Genomic DNA, 22,874 nt, shown 5'->3' on the forward strand with positions numbered 1-22,874 from the left:
TAAATCCATCTCCAAAATAAGCTGATCTTCCTGGCAGCACACCTTCTCCTCTCTTGCAAAGCCCTTCTCTTGTTTTTATTTACACTGAGATTTGACTCCAACAAAAATCTGAAGCCCACCCTGTAGCTGGGAAGCCACATTCAGCTAGGAGGTGTTCAGAAGATAGGAGGTGTTCAGAATCACTGCTCTCCTACCCCCTCCCACCAACGCGGTTGCTATGCTTGTGGTGCTGCAGGAGCACTCAGGACATGCTGTGGCTATTAACTGCTGTCCTGCCCTCAGGAATGGGAAGATCAGGTTCACTGAGCTCAGCAGCTTGTGTAGAGTGGACACCAGACAAGAGGATGGGAACAGCCCTGTGCAGTCTCTTGCCCATTGTGATGCAGAAGCTTGGAGCCAGAGGTGTTAACCCCCCAAAGCCCACAGCTAATCCATCCTCACTCTGTGCTCCCATGGAAGAAGTGATAGGACTAGAAGAAATTTCCTCAGGTTGTGCTAGGGGAGATTTAGGTTGCCCACAAGGAGCAATTTGACAACCCTTAAGGGGGAGGAAGCCCTGGAACAGACTGCCCAGGGGTGGAGTCCCCATCCCTGGAGGGGTTTCAAAGCTGTGGAGATGTGGTGCCGAGGGCCATGGGTTAGTGGTGACCTGGCAGTGCTGGGCTAATGGATCACAGATTGTTAGGGGTTGGAAGGGCCCTCGAAAGATCAGAACCTTTTTCAGGACCTGATTTCCTGAGAAGCACTTTCCAGAGGCCTGGTGTTAAGGAAGCTGTAAACAAGAGCCTGCCCAGCAACAGTAACTCAGCATCTGTGCACACCTCCTGGTCCCATGGCCATCACTGCCATCTGAATCACACAATTATGCTGCTTGGAAAAGACCTCTAAGATGAACTCCAACCATCAACCCAACACCACCATGGCCATCAAGCCATGTCCCAAAGTGCCATGGGCACATGTTTCTTGAACACCTCCAGTGGTGGTGACTCCACCAATCTGGCTTTGAACACTTCCAGGGAGGGGGCATCCACGACCTCCATGGGCAACCTGTTCCAGTGTCTCACCACCCTCACTGGAAAGAATTTCTTCCTAATCTCCAGTCCACATCTCTCCTCCTCAAGCTTCAGACCATTGCCCCTCGTCCTATCACTACAAACCTTTGTAAAAAGCCCTCCCCAGCTCTCCTGTAGCCCCCTTCAGGTGCTGGAAGGCTGCTCTAAGGTGTCCCCAGAGCCTTCTCCTCTCCAGCCTGAACAGCCCCAACTGTCTCAGCCTGGCCCCATAGGGGAGGTGCTCCAATGTATATAAAAAAACTTCACTGTGTTACATTTCTGGAGGGCAAAAACCACCAAATAATCACAGAAACCCTGTAAAAGAATCAAAGAGGCAACACCAGAAGAGTGCAGTCCCCATCTTTCACCTCTCTGTGAACTAAGGTGGTACTCAACCATATCCTGCTGAAAACAAAGGTACATCAACAAGTCTTTGTTTTCTCAAGAGGTGAAGTTTGAAAGCCCTGAGAGAGAACAATGCTGGGCTTAAATCAACATCTGCCAACCCAGATGGACTGAGGCTGACCAATACATTTCCTCTCCTTCCATTTCACAGTGTCTGACATCGTAAAACCAAGGGCACCCTAGCTTCAGAACGTGACCTGAAGTGAAGCTCTAACTGCATGGTTATCAAGTAATGAAACATTCAGAGTGCAAAACCCTCTTCTTGCTGAAACCAAGCTCCAGCCCAGCACTCCAAGTAGTGTTTGGATGCAAAGGATGAAAGGCGAAATTCGACCTGGTGTGTATAAACACATCGGCTGTGCAAGGCTCAGGTGGTGACTCGCAGCAGGGCTGGCTTCTTGGCAACCAGAAGGAAGGTTTCAGCACAACAATGGATTTATCCAGCCATGAATGTCTTCTGTCTTCTGACAGAAGCTGCTAACAAAGATGGTACAAGATCAAGCTCAGCCCATGTGTTCTGGAGCACTGATTGCTTTACTAGGAGCCAATGTGGACTGGTCACTCCCACCCTGCCACACAACCTGCCCTCCGATTAAGTGGGCAGCAAGGATCTGTCTGCTTTCTAGCAGCAGGCAGAGATCCACAGCACTCATTTCTCTTGTGTGCAGAACACAAGAAATCAGAAAAGCTTTTAGGAATAGCATAGCCCAGACCAGGCTGGAAGAGACCTTCAAGATCATCACATCCAACCCATCATCCAACACCATCTAATCAACTAACCCATGGCACCAAGCACCCCATCCAGTCTCCTCCTGAACACCTCCAATGATGGTGACCCCAGCACCTCCCTGGGCAGCACATCCCAATGGGCAATCTCTCTATTAAGAACTTCTTCCTAACATCCAGTCTAAACCTCCCCTGGTGCAGCTTGAGACTGTGTCCTCTTGTTCTGGTGCTGCTTGCCTGGGAGAAGAGACCAACCCCCTCCTGGCTACAATCTCCCTTCAGAAGGGACCAGAGGCAACACTGCTGTCTCAGAAAATGTGCCTTTCCCTTTGCCAGGCTTCTTGCCTATGTGACCAGGCTGACTTGGGCACACGATTCAAAGATGATCCAAGGGCTGGAGCATCTCTGCTATGAGGATAGGCTGAGGGAGCTGGGGCTCAGCCTGGAGAAGGCTCCAAGGACACCTTAGAGCTGCCTTCCAACACCTGAAGGGGCTACAGGAAGGCTGCAGAGGGACTTTTCATAAGAAGGTGTAGAGGCAGGACAAGAGGGAATGATTTAAGCTGAGGGAGAGTAGGGTGAGACAGACTCTTAGGAAGTTCTTCAGTAATGTTCTCTCAGGTGATGAGACTCTGGAACAGGTTGCCCAAGGAGGTCGTGGATGCCTCCTCCCTGAGGGTGTTTAAGGCCAGGCTGGATGAAGCCTTGAGCAGCCAAGTCTAGTTGAGAGATGTCCCTGCCCGTGGCAGGGAGGTTGGGGCAAATGATCTCTAAGGTCCCTTCCAACCTAAGGCATTCAGTGATTCCATGAAATGCTCCAATACCTCAGCAAATGTGCTTTGCCCACTGCCAGGCCTCTTGCCTATGTAACCAGGCTGGCTTGGGAACAGGATTCCCAAAGCATCTTTTCTAGCTGGGGGGATAGAGGGAGAGCATATAGGAATTGCAGTTGTGTGTTTAAAACATCCTGAAGCACCACCAAGACCTGAAGTAGCACGTGGTGAGGCATCAGGCTCAATGCAACCTGCAGCTGCTGTTAGACACAGAGCTCCTTCAACAAGCCAACAGGGACCCTCTCAGAATCACTTGAGAAATAAGATGTTTACATTGTCATCTTCAGCCAAGCTGCCTCCCAAAGCTCATCAGGAGTCTCAACACCTGCACTAGACAGTCCCAAAGGAAGAGGCACCTGGGCAGCCAGCACAAGCACCAGCCAGGTTCAGACTACGGAAGACATGGACCAGACCTGTGGGTCCTGCAAGATCACAGAATAATTGGGACTGGAAAGGACCTCACAAGGTCCAACCCCTCTCCTAATGCAGGCTTGCCTGGATCATGTTGCCCAGGATCACAATGTCCAGGAAGGTTTCAAAAGTCTCCAGAGAAGAAGACTCAACAACCCCTGTGGGCAGCCTGCTCCAAGGCTCCAGCACCTTCAGAGAAAAGAACCTCCTGGGTTCTAGTTTGCACCTCTTTCCCCTTGTCCTGCCACTGGTCACCACTTAAAAGAGCCCAGCCCCATCCTCATGACCTCCACCCTTTAGTTCGTGCTGAGTCTTGAGAAGATTTCCCTCTCAGGCTGCTCTTCTCCAGGCTGAACAGCCCCAGGCCTCATAAGAGAGATGCTCCAGGCCCCTCAGCATCCTCATGGCCCTCCACTGGACTCTCTCCAGCAGTTCTCTGGAGCTCTTCAATTGGGTAGCTGAGAATTGGACACTCACTGGAGTGATCTCCAGTGAGAAAGGTGACATTCAGGTACAACATGGCCCACAGCAGGACCCTGAGTATCTGCTTTACTAATACAAAGGTATGGAGCCACATAAATACTGGTTGGGGTTTGGCTGTGTTTTGGTCAGAAGTGGTAGTGTGGCCACAGGAAAACAAACCTGGGCTCATTTCTTGTCTCATTTCATTTAGCTGATGGATCCTTCTTTGCTGACAAAAAAACAACCCCCACATTGCCCAGCTCCACATGCAGCACACAAACCTGAGGCCCAGCAGCTGGAGTTCAGACCTGCAGGGTACTTCAGGGATTGACTGGTTGAATGGTTAAAAAAAGCTGATGAATGGTTAAAAAAAAAGCTGATGCTGGAATAAGAAATCAGCTCGCTCAGGAGCATATAGGCACAATATGTACTTGGAAACAAACCAGGAATCCTATTTTGGGAGCAAACAATATGTTATTTCTTAATGAAGTGCAAGGGAAGAGGGGTGGGTTGTACCACTGAGCGTCTTGAGGTGCAGGAACCACAGCCAGGCAAGAGAAGGCATGAAGGTGTGGAGGAATACAGCCTGGGCTAGGGGCACCTTTGCTACAGCTCCGAATCATGTGCATGTGGTTTTGTCAGCAAGATGTCCAGGAATGGAATTACACAACACCAATAGCTACTGCAGGGGAGTAACCACAGAGCAAGGGAAGAGATAGCAAGTGCCAAAGCAATGGTCCAGAGCCAACAATCAATTTCTATAACTTCACCCTCTACAGCCTCAAAGGAGGTTGGAGCCAGGTGGGGTTTGGTCTCTTCTCACATGCAACAGGTGACAGGACAAGAAGAAACAGCCTCAAGATGTGCCAGGGGAGGTTCAGGTTGGCTATTAGGAAAAATGTCTCCACAGAAAAGGTTCTCAGGCACTGGCACAGGCTGCCCAGGGAGGTGGTGGAGTCACCATCCCTGGAGGGATTTAAAAGACACTGGATGTGGTGCTGGGGGATGTGGTTCAGTGGCAGTGGAGGGATTGTGAGGTCTAGGTGAGCTTTTGGACTTGATCTCAAAGCTCTCTTCCAACCTCAACAGTTCCATGATTCTGTGATTCAATTCTCAGCTTTCTGTCTGGTTTAGGCACTGGTCAGGGCCCTGTGATGAAAACCCAGCATGCAGCTCTGCAGTGTGTGACCCCAGCAGGATGCTGTACACGTGCTGCACTTAATGAGTGGCATCACTCCAAACTTAGTGCTAACACCCTGAGCCTTGGTGAGCCTGACCAAAGCTTCCCACACAATTTAAAGCAACCAGATACAGACCACATCAGAAATGGACTTCTGCAAAAGCAATGGTCAGTCTTCAGACAAAAGTCACCCAGCTCAACAACACAGGGTGATCATTCAGGACTCAGGAAGAAGAGTTTCCAAACCAGGTTGTCTCATTGTTAGAGATGCAGCAAAGGATCAGAACAAGCAGCCCAGCTGAGGGTGAGGGCTTTTCCTTAGCAAACAAGCAGCTCAGCTAGAGATGAGGCTTACTCCAGAAGAGTGAACCCTGTGAAATGCCCTCTGCTCAGCAGGAGCAGCGTGGCCAAGTGCACAGAACACCTTCGAGGGCGTGCTCTAGGAAGCAGAAGGAGGAAAGACGTAGCAGGGGGAAGAGCAATGGCCTGAGTTAACTCCACAGGAGGCTTCCTACACCACCTTCTCTTGCTATAGAAACCTCTTAGCTGTGTCTAAAAATTCAAATTCTCACACACCAGAAGTGTAATCGTGACAGATGCTCCATTTTGTGCAGCACCAGTGTGAAATAAGGACAGGCTTCCAGCTCGGAGCTTCTGAGCAGCCCTGGAAGTTGAGGGCTCTTTTGTTTGCCTTTCTGATGTTCTCTGCACTACACAAACCTTTGGGGTTCTCCCTTTGTTTAAGCATCTACACCAATACCTGAAATTAAAAGCTGTTCTCACCTCTTCCCAGCTCTGGAGCTGTGGTGACACGTTTACCCCCTCCTCTATGCAAGGCTGAGCAGCTCAACAGCTCGCTGCAAAATAAAGCCCCGGGGAAGAGCAAATCCTAAAGGCTCTGCAGGCCTGGCAGGCCATCTCCCACACAAACAGTGAGGGAAAGCATGTGGGATTCTTTGCATGTCTCTATGACAATTCCTGTTCTGTCAATATGGAAGGTAGTTGGGTGTCAAAACAAGACAGAATTAGGTTTGTTGGGTAAGCAGCAGGCAGGAAAATCCATGCTGGAACTGGTTAGTGACTTTCAAAAGCCAGTAACTACAGTAGGCCGAGGGTTTTGTTCCCTTCCCTCCGTTATTACAGCCAAACTATCCACAAATTAATGCAGAAATGCCACGAGTTTGACAGCTGACCAGGAGAAAAGCCTTCAGCACAGCACCTGGTTTCATTCAGAATAAACTGAATCTAGCAACCTGACCTAGTGGGAGGTGTCCCTGCCCACGGCAGGGGGGTTGGCACTGAGTGATCTTTGAGGTCCCTGACAATTCTGTGAGTCTGTGAAATTGCAGAGAGCTTCCAAAAACTTCCAAGTGGGAAGTCTCCCCATTTCCCAGAAAGTTAGGTTTGATTTATGAAGATGGATGCACTTTAAGCAAGGCAAATGCCCAGTTGTGGGTACCACGGAGACGCAGCCATCCACCTGTTTTGTTTCTGCAAGCCCAGCTGGTTGCCATTTAAGCTGCCAAAGCAGATCACAAGTCCAAAACTAATGGGGGAAGCATCCCAAAAAATGAGTAAGAATGGGCAAAACCAGGAAAATAAAGAAATATACTCAGATCAGCACATATCTTTACAAATCAAAGTGGGTCCTCCTTCCCCAGCAGGTTTCACTGCTCAGGGTTTGCCACGCTGAAGTGCCAAGCAATGCAAGTGCCAAAGCCACAATGAAATGCTGCTTGTGTGTGTGGCTGCTGTTCTGTTTTTAAAGGGACAACTCAATGGTTCTGACAAAACACAAGTTTCCTACTTGTTGAACCTCTGGGGAGCCACAGATTGTAATGCATCAAGGAGAATTAAACAGAAAATTAACGATGGCGTGTGCCCCCCCCCAAAAAAAACAATATACACCACGCATCTTGAGCACCCCCGAATCCAAACAGCACTTCACAGCTACCTCGGTCCTTGTCATCACTGTGGAGCTCAGAAAGCCGAGAGTGGGCCTCAGATCCAGCCCCCACACCTACATGACACCCAGGAATTTCAGCTCCACGGCATGCTGACAGTGTGACAGCTAAAGAAAGCACTGAACAGAAATGCAAGCGCGCGGCGAGCGGTGCGACACAGAAATACCCCGAGGGGCGGACGCCTGCCCCACACCAACGACTTTAAGCACAACACCCCTCAGAAATCAGATGCAACACCCAGCAGCAGGCACTTGAACTGCTTTTCCTCAATTATACCTCGAGGATGATTGTTTGTTTGTTTGCATTTCTTCTGGCAGCCCTGGATGGCGAAGCTCCATTCAAAACCTCACTGCTCTATAGTGAGGAGCGGACATCTCTCTCCCTCGACACAGGGGTGTTGTAACCCGCTCAGGTCTGATCTGGGGGCATCTTCCCATACAGAAGGAAAATCTTCTCTCAAGCCCACTGTTCTAAAATCTGAAACACCACCCCCACCCCCCAAAAAAAACCCCATTCGATATCTGTAGTAATTTTCAGCTCCCTCCTCAGCAGTTCCATTTAGCCATGCTGAGAAGTGGCATTTCCCCCACTCGGTGTGTGGGGTTCTGCCAGTCCTAGCAAGCGGGTGACCAGCTCAGATCATGTAAAAGTGTTCCCCCAACAACTGCCAGAAAAATAACCCAGGCAGCACAACCCTCACCCACACTAAAACCCTTCCAATAATGGCTTCCTTGGAAACCAGGAGCACCAGAATCTCTTCTCTCTCCAGGATTTCCTGTGGAGTTGGAGGAGGCTGAGGAACACCTAACGCGATTCACATCACAGTCCACGCAAGGCAAACCGTCCCGATACTCACAAGGCTCCGTGTCCTCTGCCCATCACCTGGGAGCGTGTGGTCCCGCAGCAGGAGCTGCCTGAGCCTCTTAATTCATGGGGACTGAATGCCTTGAGAGCAGCACTTCAGTGAGGACCCTCCTCTGGTCCACCCCTCGCTCCATACTGCTGCTCCCAACGTCAGGATGATGTTACAGGTGACACCTCCCGCTGCTGATGTCAAGGCTCCGCTCCCAAACGCACAACCATCTCCCCACGGTGCCTCTGCCCCTAACGAGCATCACTCCTGCATCTCCTCCATCCCCAGCGAGCAGCCTGGGAGATGCTTTCAGAAGGGCTCCCAGACACGGAGCTTTCTCTCTTCCTCAAGTCTCTCGGCATCAAAGAGCCTTCCCTTCCCTTCCGGAAGGCTGCAGCAAATGTAGCCTCTACGCCTCCCTCGGGGGGGAAAGGAAGGATCTGAATGGTCTCTCTCTGTGGCGCAGCTCCATTTGCTCTGCTGTTCGAGCAGAGTGCTGGCAGAAGAGGGAGAGAACGGTGCAGAGCACGGGAGCCAAGGAGCCACTGATGCTCTCCTCAGCCTTTCGGAGTAAGCCGAAGGGTTAGCAATGCAGCCCAGGACCAGAGCTGATGAATGGTGCAGTGCTGCTGTTGTCATGGCAACCGTGAGGAAAAAAAGCAGCCCCATATAAGGAGTTGTGACATGGATTCTGGGAACAATTTATACTAAAAGGCTGAGAGCCCTTGGATGCTTTAAAGCTGCAGCATCCCCTTCTCGGCTGGGTTTCATTGTTCCGACCGAAGCAGCCAGCACAAATCACCACAGGCACAATCACATCCAGCCAGGACCTGGCTGCCCTGGGAGCATTGTGCAAACACACCAGGAAACAACCTGTTTTAGGGAGTGATTTCAAACAAATAATCCCCATTCTTCCCCTTTCAGCAAGGAAGGGGAAATGGCAGGCTGCTAACAACGTCCCAGCCCGGCACCTGCCAAGCATGAGGGTACCGGTGAGCCCCATGGAGGCCACGCAGCAGCTCAGTGCAGGTGAGAACCTCAGGCTTTATGGCAGGAAGCCTGAGATGAACCAAACTGCAGCACCATCAGGTGGCTGACTGCCTGAGCGACACTGCCACCGAGCAGGGATCCAGCCACCTCTCCCACACACACACAGCAAAAGCAGCCCCAAATTCACCTGCAAGCAGCCCCTGCTCTGCAAGCAAGGCTGGCAGTGCCCCTCAAGCACCTCCAGATAGAGCACAGCAGGAAAAGACACTCAGGCACAGGTGCCATGGCTTGCTATAAACAATAGCCAGGTTTCTGCTCCATAGAACGGCAGAATTGTTTTGGTTGGAAGAGACCTCAAAGCTCAAGTACAACCTTCACCATGGCCATTAAACCACGTCCCCAAGTGTCATGCCCTCATGTTTCCTGAACACCTCCAGGGATGGGGACTCCAGCACCTCCCTGGGCAGCCTGTTCCAGCACCTGACCACTCTTGCTGCAAAGAAATTGTTCTGGAGATCCAACCTGAACTTCCCCTCACAATTTCAGGCCATTTCCTCTCATTCTGTTACCTGATACTAGGGAGAAGAGACCAACTCCCACCTCACCCCAACATCCTTTCAGTCTCCACTCAGCCTCTTCTTCCCCAGACTACACGACCCCAGGTCCCTCAGCTGCTCCTCCCCAGCCCTGTTCTCCAGACCCTTCACCAGCTCTGTTGCCCTTCTCTGGACACACTCCAGCCCCTCAATGCCCTTCTTGGAGTGAGGGGCCCATGCTGTACGAGAGGGGAACCCCAGATTATTTCACCCAACCCTCAGCAGAAGCTTTCCATTTTGTGTGTTCAGAGAGCACCCTGGGATCGAGAGAGCTGCAGCTACTGCGCCACAGCTGAGGCAGCGCTGGAGCTCAGAGGCTCTGCTCACCAAGGAAATCCAAACTTTTGCAAATCCTTCCCCTTGACTGCTTCATCTAAACAAAGAGCTGCCAGCCTCTCCCCAGCACTCACCCCCCACAGCAGCTGCCCCCTCACCTCTCACTTCACACCCAGCTGAGTCAGTGCAGCAGTTTGGAGACTGCACAGTCCCAGAGGGCTGCGATTATTAATTTGGGTTTGTCACCATTAAACAAGAAACAATTAAAGCTTACAAGTAGAGGGATCTCAGCTTGTTTAGTCCCACAATGACAATTGGCATCAAGAGTATTTCACCATTCACTGAAGTTGCAGACAAGGAAGAATTCACAATCCTAATGGCTGCTCCCAAGGGATGCAAAGGAAGATGCAGAGGGACAAGTGAGGACCAGACCCCAGCACTACAAAGCATAGAATGGTCTGGGTTGGAAGGGACCTCCAAAAGTCATCCAGTCCTGCACTCAGCAGGGACATCCTCAGCTAGAGCATGTTGCTCATTGGCTTGTTGAGCCTCACCTTGAATATCTCTAAGGGGGCCTCAACTACCTCCCAGGGCAACCTGCTCCAGTGTTCCACTACCCTCATGGTAAAGAACTTACTCCTAAATGTATGATGGTGGCACAGGGGATGTTACCCATGGGTGCCCTCAGCCCAGCTGGATCTGGAGGGTGTTGAGAACTACAGAGGTGTCACAGGTAAGAGCAAGTCCTCATCTTAGCTCTTCTCTCACCATTTGTGAAGGATCTAGTAAGCTGTAAATGCTTTCCATAGGGCAGTGGATGTTGCTAATGGCCTAAACACACCTGGACATTCCTACTTGTTCCTAGGAAGTTTATTCTTAAGGAAAGATCCCAGAATCCCAAAGAGAAGAGGAGGAAAGTTCTCAAAGAAGGAGACTGGCAAAGAAACTGGTTCCTCTTGTCCACATCTTCAAAGACACTGAAGGACCTAATTCACACTGGGCACAGAAGGATCCAGGAGGCTGGTGGAACACTGGAACAGGTTGCCCAGGCAGGTAGTTGAGGCCCCAACCCTGGACATAGTCAAGGTCAGGCTCAATAAGGCTCTGGGTGACCTGACCTGGTGGAGGATGTCTCTGCTGACTGCAGGGGATTGGACCAGATGACCTTTGGAGGTCCCTTCCAACCCAACCCGTTCTATGATTCACTGGCTACAGGAATGAGACCTTTGAGAATGTGACCCTCATCATCCAGGCTACTTTTAGAAAACCATGATTTATTTCCTATGTTTCTTACTAATATTCCCCACCCCTCCTCCCTCTGTGCATGGCCACCCACACACACATGCTCCTTCTAAAAGAATCCTAAAGCTTGCAATCTGTCATTCAATGGGGGGGGTGTGGGGTGTGGAAGAGAAGTGGCCAAGTGCAGGGATGAATAAAATTATCCCTGTGCAGGTCATGAAAATAAAATACATCAAATTATCCTCCAGGCATTTACAGCATGGACATGAAAAACCTTTCCTGAGGAGAGGGGCAGTGCAGCACTGGGCTTTGGGCAAACCCTTTGCACATGGTGGGCTCCAGAGGAATAGAATGAAGCATTGGTAGTTGAGTTCATCAGTCCAAGACCACCGGATCAGAGGATGTTAGGGGTTGGAAGGGATCTCTGGAGGTCGAGTCCAACACCCTGCCAGAGCAGGACCATAGAATCCAGTGCAGGCCATACAGGAACACATCCAGACAGAGCTTTAAAGTCTCCAGAGAAGGAGACTCCACAACCTCCATGGGCAGCCTGTTCTGGGGCTCTGTGACCCTTACAGTGAGGAAACTCTTTGTCATGTTGAGGTGGAACCTCTTGTGCTGTAGTTTACATCCATTGCCCCATGTCCTATCACAGGAGCAAGTTAGCAAAGGCTGTCCTTCCTTCCTGACACCCAGCCCTCAGATATTTCTAAACCTTGAGTTCTTCAGCCCAATATCTTACCTTCAAAACCACACTGGGTATCTATTTTTGGCATGGATTCAGGAAAGTACTTAGACAGATCCAGCTCTGTAAGCACCCCCCTGGAAGGGCCACACTCCCCTGCATGAAGGTGTGACAAGGTGGCCAAGAAGGCCAATGGCATCCTGGCCTGCATCAGGAAGAGTGTGGCCAGCAGGAGCAGGGAAGTCATTCTGCCCTGTGCTCAGCACTGGTTAGGCCACACCTTGAGTCCTGTGTCCAGTTCTGGGCCCCTCAGTTTAAGAAGGACATTGAGAGACTTGACCATGTCCAGAGAAGGGCAACGAAGCTGGGGAGGGCTCTGGAGCACAGCCCTGTGAGGAGAGGCTGAGGGAGCTGGGGTTGCTTAGCCTGGAGAAGAGGAGGCTCAGGGGAGACCTCATTGCTCTCTACAACTATCTGAAGGGAGGTTGTAGCCAGCTGGGGGTTGGTCTCTTCTGCCAGGCAGGCAGCACCAGAACAAGAGGACACAGTCTCAAGCTGTGCCAGGGGAGGTTTAGGCTGGAGGTGAGGAGAAAGTTCTTCACTGAGAGAGTCATTGGTCATTGGAATGTGCTGCCCAGGGAGGTGGTGGAATCCCCATCCCTGGAGGTGTTCAAGAGGGGATTGGATGTGGCACTTGGAGCCATGGTTTAGTCAGTCAGGAGGTGTTGGGTGCTAGGTTGGACTTGATGATCTCTGAGGTCTTTTTCAACCTTATGGATTCTAAGGTGTCCAACACAGTGGTGTCCTCCTCACAGCAGCCATGGCTTTGAGGCACCAGTGAGGCAATGTTTGAAAGCAGCTGCTCTCTTTGTGCAAGAAGCATGGGGACTTTTAAGTGGGACTTTAATTCCAGAGAGGACTCAGACTGCTGTCTTCCACACACTCAGCCTGGCCTAGGAGGGTGGTTTTCATTCTTCTCTTTTTCCTTTTCATTAGGTATCTTTCACATTGCACTTTGCTGATAAAGCCACTGCTGTTACTACAAATAAATAAATAAACAGCATAAACTGAGGCTGAACAGGAGGATGCAAAATGTGTTCTCAGCCACTGCTGAACAAAAGGTGATGGAGGCAGGAGAGGAGAGCTGATTACTTATGCCCACTATTACTTCATCTCTCAGAGCCACAATGACCTTAGTTTTTCCTTAATCACCAGACTATTCAGCAGGGTGAAAATTGCAGCCACACTGAATATTTATCAACCTCTGCATTCAGCCAAGTCTCCACACAGAGAAGGACCCAGACAGCAACATGTGAGCAAGGGGCCTCAGCTCCTCCGGGAAGAAACTCAAGGCGCTGTGCAACGGCTTCCCGCGGACCTGCGCCAGCAGCGCCCCTTTGAGCTGTGCTCTGCAGGAAAAGCTGAGCCCTTCACAAAGCAGGCAAGGTGAGGGCTTGGAAAGATTCCTTGATAAAGTAATAGGGAAATATAAAGTAAAATCTGATAAAGTAAATAGGGAAAGAGATGGGGAGGGGGCAGGGAGAGATGGGCAGAGAGAGGTGGGCAGGGAGCAGAGAGAGAGAGGGGCAGGGAGCAGAGAGAGATGGGCAGGGAGCAGAGAGAGATGGGCAGGGAGCAGAGAGAGATGGGCAGGGAGCAGAGAGAGATGGGCAGGGAGCAGAGAGAGATGGGCAGGGAGCAGAGAGAGATGGGCAGGGAGCAGAGAGAGATGGGCAGGGAGCAGAGAGAGATGGGCAGGGAGCAGAGAGAGATGGGCAGGGAGCAGAGAGAGATGGGCAGGGAGCAGAGAGAGATGGGCAGGGAGCAGAGAGATGGGCAGGGAGCAGAGAGAGATGGGCAGGGAGCAGAGAGAGATGGGCAGGGAGCAGAGAGAGATGGGCAGGGAGCAGAGAGAGATGGGCAGGGAGCAGAGAGATGGGCAGGGAGCAGAGAGATGGGCAGGGAGCAGAGAGATGGGCAGGGAGCAGAGAGATGGGCAGGGAGCAGAGAGATGGGCAGGGAGCAGAGAGATGGGCAGGGAGCAGAGAGATGGGCAGGGAGCAGGGAGATGGGCAGGGAGCAGGGAGAGAGGGGCAGGGAGCAGAGAGAGAGGGGCAGGGAGCAGGGAGAGAGGGGCAGGGAGAGAGGGGCAGGGAGCAGAGAGAGAGAGGGGCAGGGAGCAGAGAGAGAGGGGCAGGGAGCAGGGAGAGAGGGGCAGGGAGCAGGGAGAGAGGGGCAGGGAGCAGGGAGAGAGGGGCAGGGAGCAGGGAGAGAGGGGCAGGGAGCAGGGAGAGAGGGGCAGGGAGCAGGGAGAGAGGGGCAGGGAGCAGGGAGAGAGGGGCAGGGAGAGAGGGGCAGGGAGCAGAGAGAGGTGGGCAGGGAGCAGGGAAAGATGGGCAGGGAGCAGAGAGAGATGGGCAGGGAGCAGAGAGAGATGGGCAGGGAGCAGAGAGAGATGGGCAGGGAGCAGAGAGAGATGGGCAGGGAGCAGAGAGATGGGCAGGGAGCAGAGAGATGGGCAGGGAGCAGAGAGATGGGCAGGGAGCAGAGAGATGGGCAGGGAGCAGAGAGAGGTGGGCAGGGAGCAGAGAGAGGTGGGCAGGGAGCAGAGAGAGATGGGCAGGGAGCAGAGAGAGATGGGCAGGGAGCAGAGAGAGATGGGCAGGGAGCAGAGAGATGGGCAGGGAGCAGAGAGAGATGGGCAGGGAGCAGAGAGAGATGGGCAGGGAGCAGAGAGATGGGCAGGGAGCAGGGAGATGGGCAGGGAGCAGAGAGATGGGCAGGGAGCAGAGAGATGGGCAGGGAGCAGAGAGATGGGCAGGGAGCAGAGAGATGGGCAGGGAGCAGAGAGATGGGCAGGGAGCAGAGAGATGGGCAGGGAGCAGGGAGATGGGCAGGGAGCAGGGAGATGGGCAGGGAGCAGAGAGATGGGCAGGGAGCAGAGAGATGGGCAGGGAGCAGAGAGATGGGCAGGGAGCAGAGAGATGGGCAGGGAGCAGAGAGATGGGCAGGGAGCAGAGAGATGGGCAGGGAGCAGAGAGATGGGCAGGGAGCAGAGAGATGGGCAGGGAGCAGAGAGATGGGCAGGGAGCAGGGAGATGGGCAGGGAGCAGGGAGATGGGCAGGGAGCAGGGAGATGGGCAGGGAGCAGGGAGAGAGGGGCAGGGAGCAGGGAGAGAGGGGCAGGGAGCAGGGAGAGAGGGGCAGGGAGCAGGGAGAGAGGGGCAGGGAGCAGGGAGAGAGGGGCAGGGAGAGAGGGGCAGGGAGCAGAGAGAGAGAGGGGCAGGGAGCAGGGAGAGAGGGGCAGGGAGCAGGGAGAGAGGGGCAGGGAGCAGGGAGAGAGGGGCAGGGAGCAGGGAGAGAGGGGCAGGGAGCAGGGAGAGAGGGGCAGGGAGCAGGGAGAGAGGGGCAGGGAGCAGGGAGAGAGGGGCAGGGAGCAGGGAGAGAGGGGCAGGGAGAGAGGGGCAGGGAGCAGAGAGAGGTGGGCAGGGAGCAGGGAAAGATGGGCAGGGAGCAGAAAGAGATGGGCAGGGAGCAGAGAGAGATGGGCAGGGAGCAGAGAGAGATGGGCAGGGAGCAGAGAGAGATGGGCAGGGAGCAGAGAGAGATGGGCAGGGAGCAGAGAGAGATGGGCAGGGAGCAGAGAGAGATGGGCAGGGAGCAGAGAGAGATGGGCAGGGAGCAGAGATGGAGAAGGGATAGAAAGAGATGGGAAAGGAACAGAGGGATGGAGAGGGAATCACAGTTCCTACTGGGCAGGTTTCCCTGTACCATACAGGTTTCTTTTCCTGCTTTGAGGGCTAAATTCACCCCCAAATTAACATGGCAGCCCCTGATGCCCACAAAAAGCAGCCACTTCAGTAGCTGCTTTCCCCTCCCTGTCAGAGCTGACCAATCTCCTCTACAGCACTGGAGCAGACATGTGTGGATCCAGCATGCCCCAAGATGCTTGAATGTGAGCAAATCCCCTTGTGAAGAGCTTAAAGTCTTCTGTAGTTAAATTTCCCTCTCTGAGGAATTCCTGAGACCATCAGCCTGGCAGGTGGCACAGCCACTTTTGGTTGTAAATGGCCTTGGGAAGAGAAATCTTTAGTACAAAAACCCCCAAATTAAACATCTATCCACGAGACACCAAAGTGGTTTATGTAACAAATGGCAGCACTCTGGTACTCCACCACCCTGCAGATATGGAAATTCTGCCATGAATGGGGGAGTCACAGACAAATGTATGTAAGGAGCAAGCAGCATGAAGCAGCTCCGACAATTGGATAATTTCTCAACAATTTTCTATGCTCTGAAGGTCGCTTTGAAAAATCCATGTGGCAACTGTCAGGCAGACAAAAGCCTCCCTTTGTACCACTGCAGTTTCCCAGAAGCACCCTCATGCCTCTTCCAAAAGGCATCACTGCTGTTATTGTGCAGGATAACAACTGGACAGCAGCCTGAGACAAAGCAGCAGAGGAAACCATCACAGCCAGTGAGGCTTTGTGAAATGTCTCCATGCTCTTGCTGTCAAAGTGCTGCCTGCTTGGTTTGATCTCAAAGCTCCCACAGCCAGACAAGGATTTGTGAACCCAGTTGCTTATCAGTTCTGCCAGACTCTGAGTAGGTTACAGTGGCACTTAAAGGCTTCTGTAGAATCAGAGAGGGGTACTGGGTGAAACTGGGGAGAAACACATCACAAATAGCACAAGGCAATGAACTTCATCGAATCAGGGAGTGGCTTTGGTTGGAAGGGACCTCAAAGATCATCTACTCCAACCCCTCTGCCATGGGCAGGGATGCCTCTCAACCAGACTCAGCTGTTCCACACCTCATCCAACCTGGCCTCCAACACCCACAGGAAGGAGGCATCCACAGCCTCCCTGGGCACCTGTTCCAGAGTCTCACCACCCTCATACTGAAAAGCTTCCTCCTAAGATCCAGTCTAACCCTGCTCTCCCTCAGCTTCAAACCATTCCCCCTTACCTTGTCTCTAAACACCCTCAGGAAAAGTCCCTCTGCAGCCTTCCTGGAGGATCCCTTCAGGTACTGGAAGGCAGCTCTAAAGTCCCCCCAGAGTATTCTCTTCTCCAGGCTGAACACCCCCAGCTCCCTCAGCCTGTCCTCACCTCAGAGGTGCTCCAGCCCTTGGATCAGCTTTGTGGCCCTCCTCTTACAGAAGATGCTGTTTTGCCAATGAGTGCAAATGAGAAGCATCTTTACAACCTGGCAGTCCCTGTCCCCCAGCAAAACTCCATCCATTTTTCTTTGCTGAGGCAGTAAATGGTCGTTCAACAGCCATCTCCTGCTGCTGCTGAGAGACTTTGTTTTGCTTTTTAGATCTCTCAGATTAATGGCAAGTAAGAGGCAATAAGGAATAGGTGAAGAAACATGATAAATACTATTAATAATAAGTCAATAATATTACTATGAGGTGTCCAAGGCCAGGTTGGATGAGGCCTTGAGCAACCTGGTCTAGTGGAAGGTGTTCCTGCCCATGGCAGGGGGGCTGGAATTAGATGATCTTGAAGATCCCTTCCAAGCCAAACCATTCTATGAACAACAAAGACTGGAAAGATCACTCTCTCAGTTCCTTTTCATGGTACCTTAATGAAAGCAACCAAATTCTTCTAATGACTGCATGTGGATGGTAAGTAAACCACTTCCTCTTACAACCTCAACAGTAAATCAAACTAATAACACTTTACAAAGTCACCCCCACACTGACACAGACTTTGACTTCTAAGCCTATCAGGAGCTCCACTGGATTCATCAAGACATCTATGTGCCAAACATCAGCACATGTTTTCATGGCATCCTGGGCTGGGTCTAGCTGGAAAAGGGAATTTAAACCAGCTGCAGAAGGACAAGGATGCAAGTGGCTGACAGAGTCATCTTCCCAATCAGATTCTTGTGTGTGGCTCCAAAAGGGATCCCTGAACAAAACCAGGAGCCTACACTTCTCTTCTCTTACTTTTGTGCAATAGTAATTTGCACTTTTCACCTTGCTTTTGTGTCATATGTCAGCATTGCACTGGGGCCATCCTGTTCCATACACACCTTGCTCAGCTCTAGATTTTGTCACAGAGTTTCCAGACCAGACTGACAAATGCATTTTCACCAGAGTGGCTCTACAGAACCACCTCCCTGCTGCTTGAGCTGCCCAGACCCCTGAAGTTTCTGTGAGTCCCCACCCCCTCCTGCAAAAGCCACTGCAGGAATTCCTGGGGCTGCTCTTTTCAGGACACTCCCAACAGCAGCCCTGCCAGATCCTACAAAAGCTTTCAGAGTCTGGAGCGAAATGGAGCCTGATCTGTTTCCACCTGGAAAAAGGCAATTATGAATACATGGAGCTTAATCTGCTAGGATGGACTGTCGTGATTTTGAGAGGTGGGAGGAGGTTAATGTCTGTTGACAAGCCAGGAGTGCAGCAGATCTACACCAAGGCAGCTTGCTGAGCAGGCTGGAAGCTGTTAGAGAAATGGAGCTGCAGCGGTCTGAGGAAAAATTGCTCTTTCCATAGGGTGCAGCTTAAATCCTCTGCCAGTGTTTCAGGGAAGAGTAATGAACTGCTCAAGTAGATACATGAATATAACATTACTCAGGGCTACACCAGGAGAGCAAATAAACTAAAAGGATTATAGCCAGAAGAAGGGGACAGGAGGGTAATGAACAAGATAAAAGATACCACAAAGGCCTACACTCTTTGTAAAAAGGAAAAGCTTTTCATCCCTTCCTAACTGAAAAGAGGTCCAGGGAAGTGGCTCTGCTAAGGACACCACAGAAAACAAAGCAGAAAACCCCTTCAAGTCAGTCAGAATCTGCAGGAAAGAGGAAAGTGGCTAAATGTGAGGATCATGGGAGAAAACTACACAGGAAGAGTAGGCACAAAGTAGCTGTGCAGCAGACATGAAATTCAAGAAGTACCAACATGATGCAAGGAGAAGAAAGAGCCTTGGTTTCTTTCTGTAGTTTTTCACAGCCTGTGTTTGTCATGGCAGGGAAGCTGTGGATTCCACCTCTGCCCATCACTATGGGGCAGGACAGGATTAAAACACCCCAAAACAAAGCCAAGCACACAGAATATCACAGTGTCACAGTATAACTTAGGTTGGAAAGGACCTCGAGGATCATCAAGTCCAACCTGTCAACACAGACCCCATGACCAGACCATGGCACCAAGTGCCACATCCAATCCCCTCTTGAACACCTCCAGGGATGGGGACTCCACCACCTCCCTGGGCAGCACATTCCACCCTGTGCAGTGCAGTGAGCAGTGTGTCTTGGGAGGAGGTAACTAGGATGAAAAATGATGAGGTCTTAGAGACTCCAGGCTGGAATGGATTGTGATTTGAAGCTACTTTTGTTATCCACTACTGAGTGTCATGATTCCAGAAGCCAAAACTTCACTTCTACAAATGTAACTTGTCTCAGCAGCTATTCTGCTGAAGTCTTCCTGCAGCAGAGAGGGAAGCCCCCATGGACAAACAGAAAGCAGCTGTGACCATGCAGCTGCACAGCCCTGACTCAAGACCAGCTATGAAGAACACTCTCAGAAAGGAAAGTGTTTCCAAAACCCCACAAATCATCCCAGGGTCACATCATCAGCACTCCTGAAGAGCTGGCCCTGGAACTACATCGCTGCTCTCTCCCCAGAAAGCTGGTTTAAGGCTTCATATTGAGGCAGAACTTCAGACAGGCTTTAGAAGTTCTCAGTGATGGGAAACTCATGTTGCAGTTATGAAGACAACAAAACTATCCTTTGAAACTATTTCCATCTCCTTTAGTATCTCCTTCTGCCTGATTCTCTTGCACCTCTTGAGCTCCAGTGGTACTGAAGAGGCTCAGACCACTAGGAGACCCTGCAAAGTGACTCTGCCACGATCCAGCAATCTCTTCTCCTGTCCTTTTGGCTCTCTCTTTGCACCAGATGGCAGGGAAAACAAAAGGTACCAGTGCTCCCTTTTGTCAGCAGAGATCAGCTTACATTGGGGAAAAGATCTTTTTGGATGATTCTCTTAGTTCAAACAGGGCACCTGGGTGGTGCTTTGCAGGATGTCAGACCTCAGGCAAGAAGCAAGTTTCTCAAGGCTGCTGCCAGCAGAAACACAACATCAGGCTTGGAAAGGAACATTACACTCCATGTGCTCTTGGAAATCCAACCAATTTACAGCCTCTAGGTTTTCATACTACAATCCCAGCAGATCAGATAAAGAAAACAGTTTAAAAATATGCAGGAATCAAGAAAAAAAGGGAAAAAAATCACTCTGTGGTCCAAGTTTAGCATTTTGCTGATGTGATCTCTCAGCACTCTAACAGCAGCACTGAGTTCTCTATGACTGCAGTGCTTCCACCGGGCATCACAGGATCATAGGATCTCAGAGGTTGGAAGGGACCCAAACAGATCATCAAGTCCAACCCCCCTCCAGAGCAGGACCATACAATCTGGCTCAGGTCACAGAGGAACACACCCAGATGGGCCTTGAGTGTCCCCAGAGGAGGAGACTCCACAACCTCTCTGGGCAGCCTCTTCCAGTGCTCAGTGACCCTCCCAGGAAAGAAGTTCCCCCTTGCGCTGAGGTGGAACCTCCTGTGCTGCAGCTTACATCAACCACAGTCCAAAGCAGAACTGAAAGACACTCTGCTAGGAACTTCTTATAACCCCAGGGGCTATTGGTAAACCAGAGAGAGAGCATTTTTCAGAACAGAAAGGCTTCTCTGCCGGCACGAAATCCAATCCGCCCTTGGCTTTGCCCGGTTGCAGCTGCTACAACAAACAGAGGCCTGCGACACAGAAGCGTTTTTCTGACACCAATGGACCTTAAATGCCCCAAGGAACTTTATTTAAAGTCCTTACCAGTTAACTTCTTCACAGGTTGGAGCCGAACACTGATAGACTGATGTGTGAGTAAGGGGGAGGATGGAAGGGAGCGGGACATGCCCTCCATAATCCGAATGTGCTGCATACCTTCGGTCACTGGGAGCGGTGGGATTGCGTAGTCTGGTTCAAAAGCACAGTCGTTCTCTGTGGAGGTGCCTGGGGGGGAGAGCAGAGGAGGGAGAAAGCAACTGGTGAGAACACAAGGGGAGACTCCTGCCTTCAGCATTCCAGACACAGGACCTCGCTGCACGGAGCTCAGCCATGCTGGCAGCAGGGAGTGCTGCCTGCTCAGCTTCCTCTCGCGCGGTTTTGAAGCCTGGAGAGATCGCGTATCACAGAACTGTCAGGGTTGGAAAGGGACCTCAAGGCTCAGCCAGTTCCAACCCCCCTGCCATGGGCAGGGACACCCCACACTACAGCAGGTTGCTCACAGCCACATCCAGCCTGGCTGCAAAAACCTTCCACCACCTCCCTGGGCAACCTGTGCCAGGCTCTCACCACCCTCATGGGGAAGAACTTCTTCCTGATGTCTAATCTAAGCCTCCCCTCCTCTAGTTTTGCTCCATTCCCCCCAGTCCTATCACTAAAGTCCCTCCCCAGCTTTCTTGTCACCCCCTTCAGATACTGGAAGGCCACAAGAAGGTCTCCTCAGAGCCTCCTCTTCTCCAAACTGAACAATCCTAACTCTCTCAGCCTGTCCTCATAGGAGAGGTGCTCCAGCCCTCTGCTCATCCTTGTGGCCCTTCTCTGGACACCTTCCTGCACATCCAGATCTTTCTGGAAGAGCACCTCAGCCCAGCCCTGCAGATTATCAACAGCATCACCATGAAGAACTGCTTTGTATTTGTAACTTGTCTTTCAGAGCCCTAGAGTCACCAGCTTTAAATCTAACACAAAGCAATCATCCTTTCACTGAGAAGTTGTTTGTGTATTTAGGTTGTGTATTTCTACAGGACCTTCCAGCTGAAGTGTGAGGACCTTTAGCCTACAAAGAAACAAACCCCAAAACCAAAGAAGAAAAGCATCCAAGAGCAGCCAGCAGCTCCAGCTCTCCCCTAACCCATGTACAGAAGCACCCAGACACACAAAGCCTGTATTGAGTTTGCAGCCCAACAGATCCACATGGAAGACATCAAATAGCGTGACAGCCAGCAGAGGCAGAACAATAAAGGCACACACTGCTAATTGCTGCAATAAATACTAATGACAAACAAAGGGCAGGGGCTCCACATCAGCACGAGCTGGGAGCCATAAGGTTCCCCCCATTAGCTGCAGAATATGCAAGCCTCTGGTAAAGGAGACTTGGTCCTCCACCTCTGGTCAGTAAGATTAACAACCTAACACAGACAACAGGTTGCCCAGAGAGGTGAGAGATGCCCCATCCCTGGAACCACTCCAGGTCAGCTTGTTTTGGGCTCTGAGCAACCTGCTCTAGCTGCAGACGTCCCTGCTGACTGCAGTGGGGTTGGAGCAGATGACCTTTAAAGGTCCCTCCCACCCCAACCCATTCTGTGATTCTATGGAAACCAGCTTTAAACTGCTAGGATGAATATTTCATTACAGCTAACACAGGAAAACTACAGAGACAGGCTTTAGCTTTTAGTGCCTACTGATCTTTCTTCCTCAGTTGATCTCCCCTGGACAGCTGTGTGGCTCTCAAGGATCTGCAGGACTGTAGGTAGAAAATAAAACTCCTGGACAGGAGGGTGGACAGGCAAAAGTGGAGAGAAAACAAAAGGCTAAGGCACTCCAGAGGAGGTGATGGACAAACTCCATCCCAGAAAGTCAAAGTGAACAACCCAATGTATGATTTATGATGGGAGGAAAAGCCCTGACCGAAGCAAAACGTTGGACGAGCTCCTGAAGCGCCCTAAGAGGTAGTGTTGCTTGTGGCTAAGCTCCAGCCACTGCTGATGCCAAATTCTGGGAACACCTCTCAGCATTTTGGTTCTCATTTTCTACAAGCAAGCAAAACAAACACTCACACACTTCCCACATGACTCCTGACACTTCAAAACAGGACTTTCCCTCTCTTGCTCGCTGAAGACTTGTCACATTCACCATAGCTTCCTGAACGTGTAGTTGAAAGTTGAATCCTTATAGAGGTGATTTTCTTTAACTTCTGCCTGCTCTAGTAAGTGTGTGACAGTTTGAGATGTTTTATTCATCAGAGACTGTCATTACTGCCACAAACTGAGACAGACACTGATGCTTTCCTATTCATTTCATGCTGCTTTAATTAAGTGTGCACGCAAATGCTGCAGGAGAGTACAGCCCTTGAAGGGGCAACAGATCACTCACAATCTTCTCTTCTCTTATTGAAAGATGCAGTTGCC

At 51.3% G+C, this 22,874-nt stretch overlaps 1 protein-coding gene across 7 annotated transcripts in view; it reads right to left on the reverse strand.

Moving 5' to 3' along the window:
• Positions 1 to 22,874, reverse strand: part of TANC2 (tetratricopeptide repeat, ankyrin repeat and coiled-coil containing 2) — a 296,571-nt gene that overhangs the window by 153,109 nt on the left and 120,588 nt on the right. For 6 of the 7 annotated variants that reach the window (XM_068166407.1, XM_068166403.1, XM_068166409.1 and 3 more), the window contains one exon: positions 20,515 to 20,694. In XM_068166407.1, coding sequence (XP_068022508.1) covers positions 20,515 to 20,694 — 180 coding nt within the window. The remainder of the gene's footprint in view (positions 1 to 20,514; positions 20,695 to 22,874) is intronic. The other variant, XM_068166408.1, reaches the window with a different exon arrangement.

The sequence above is a fragment of the Melanerpes formicivorus genome, unplaced genomic scaffold, assembly GCF_026170545.1.
Source record: "Melanerpes formicivorus ecotype bairdi unplaced genomic scaffold, bMelFor1.0.p_v2 SCAF_100, whole genome shotgun sequence".
NCBI lineage: Eukaryota > Metazoa > Chordata > Aves > Piciformes > Picidae > Melanerpes > Melanerpes formicivorus.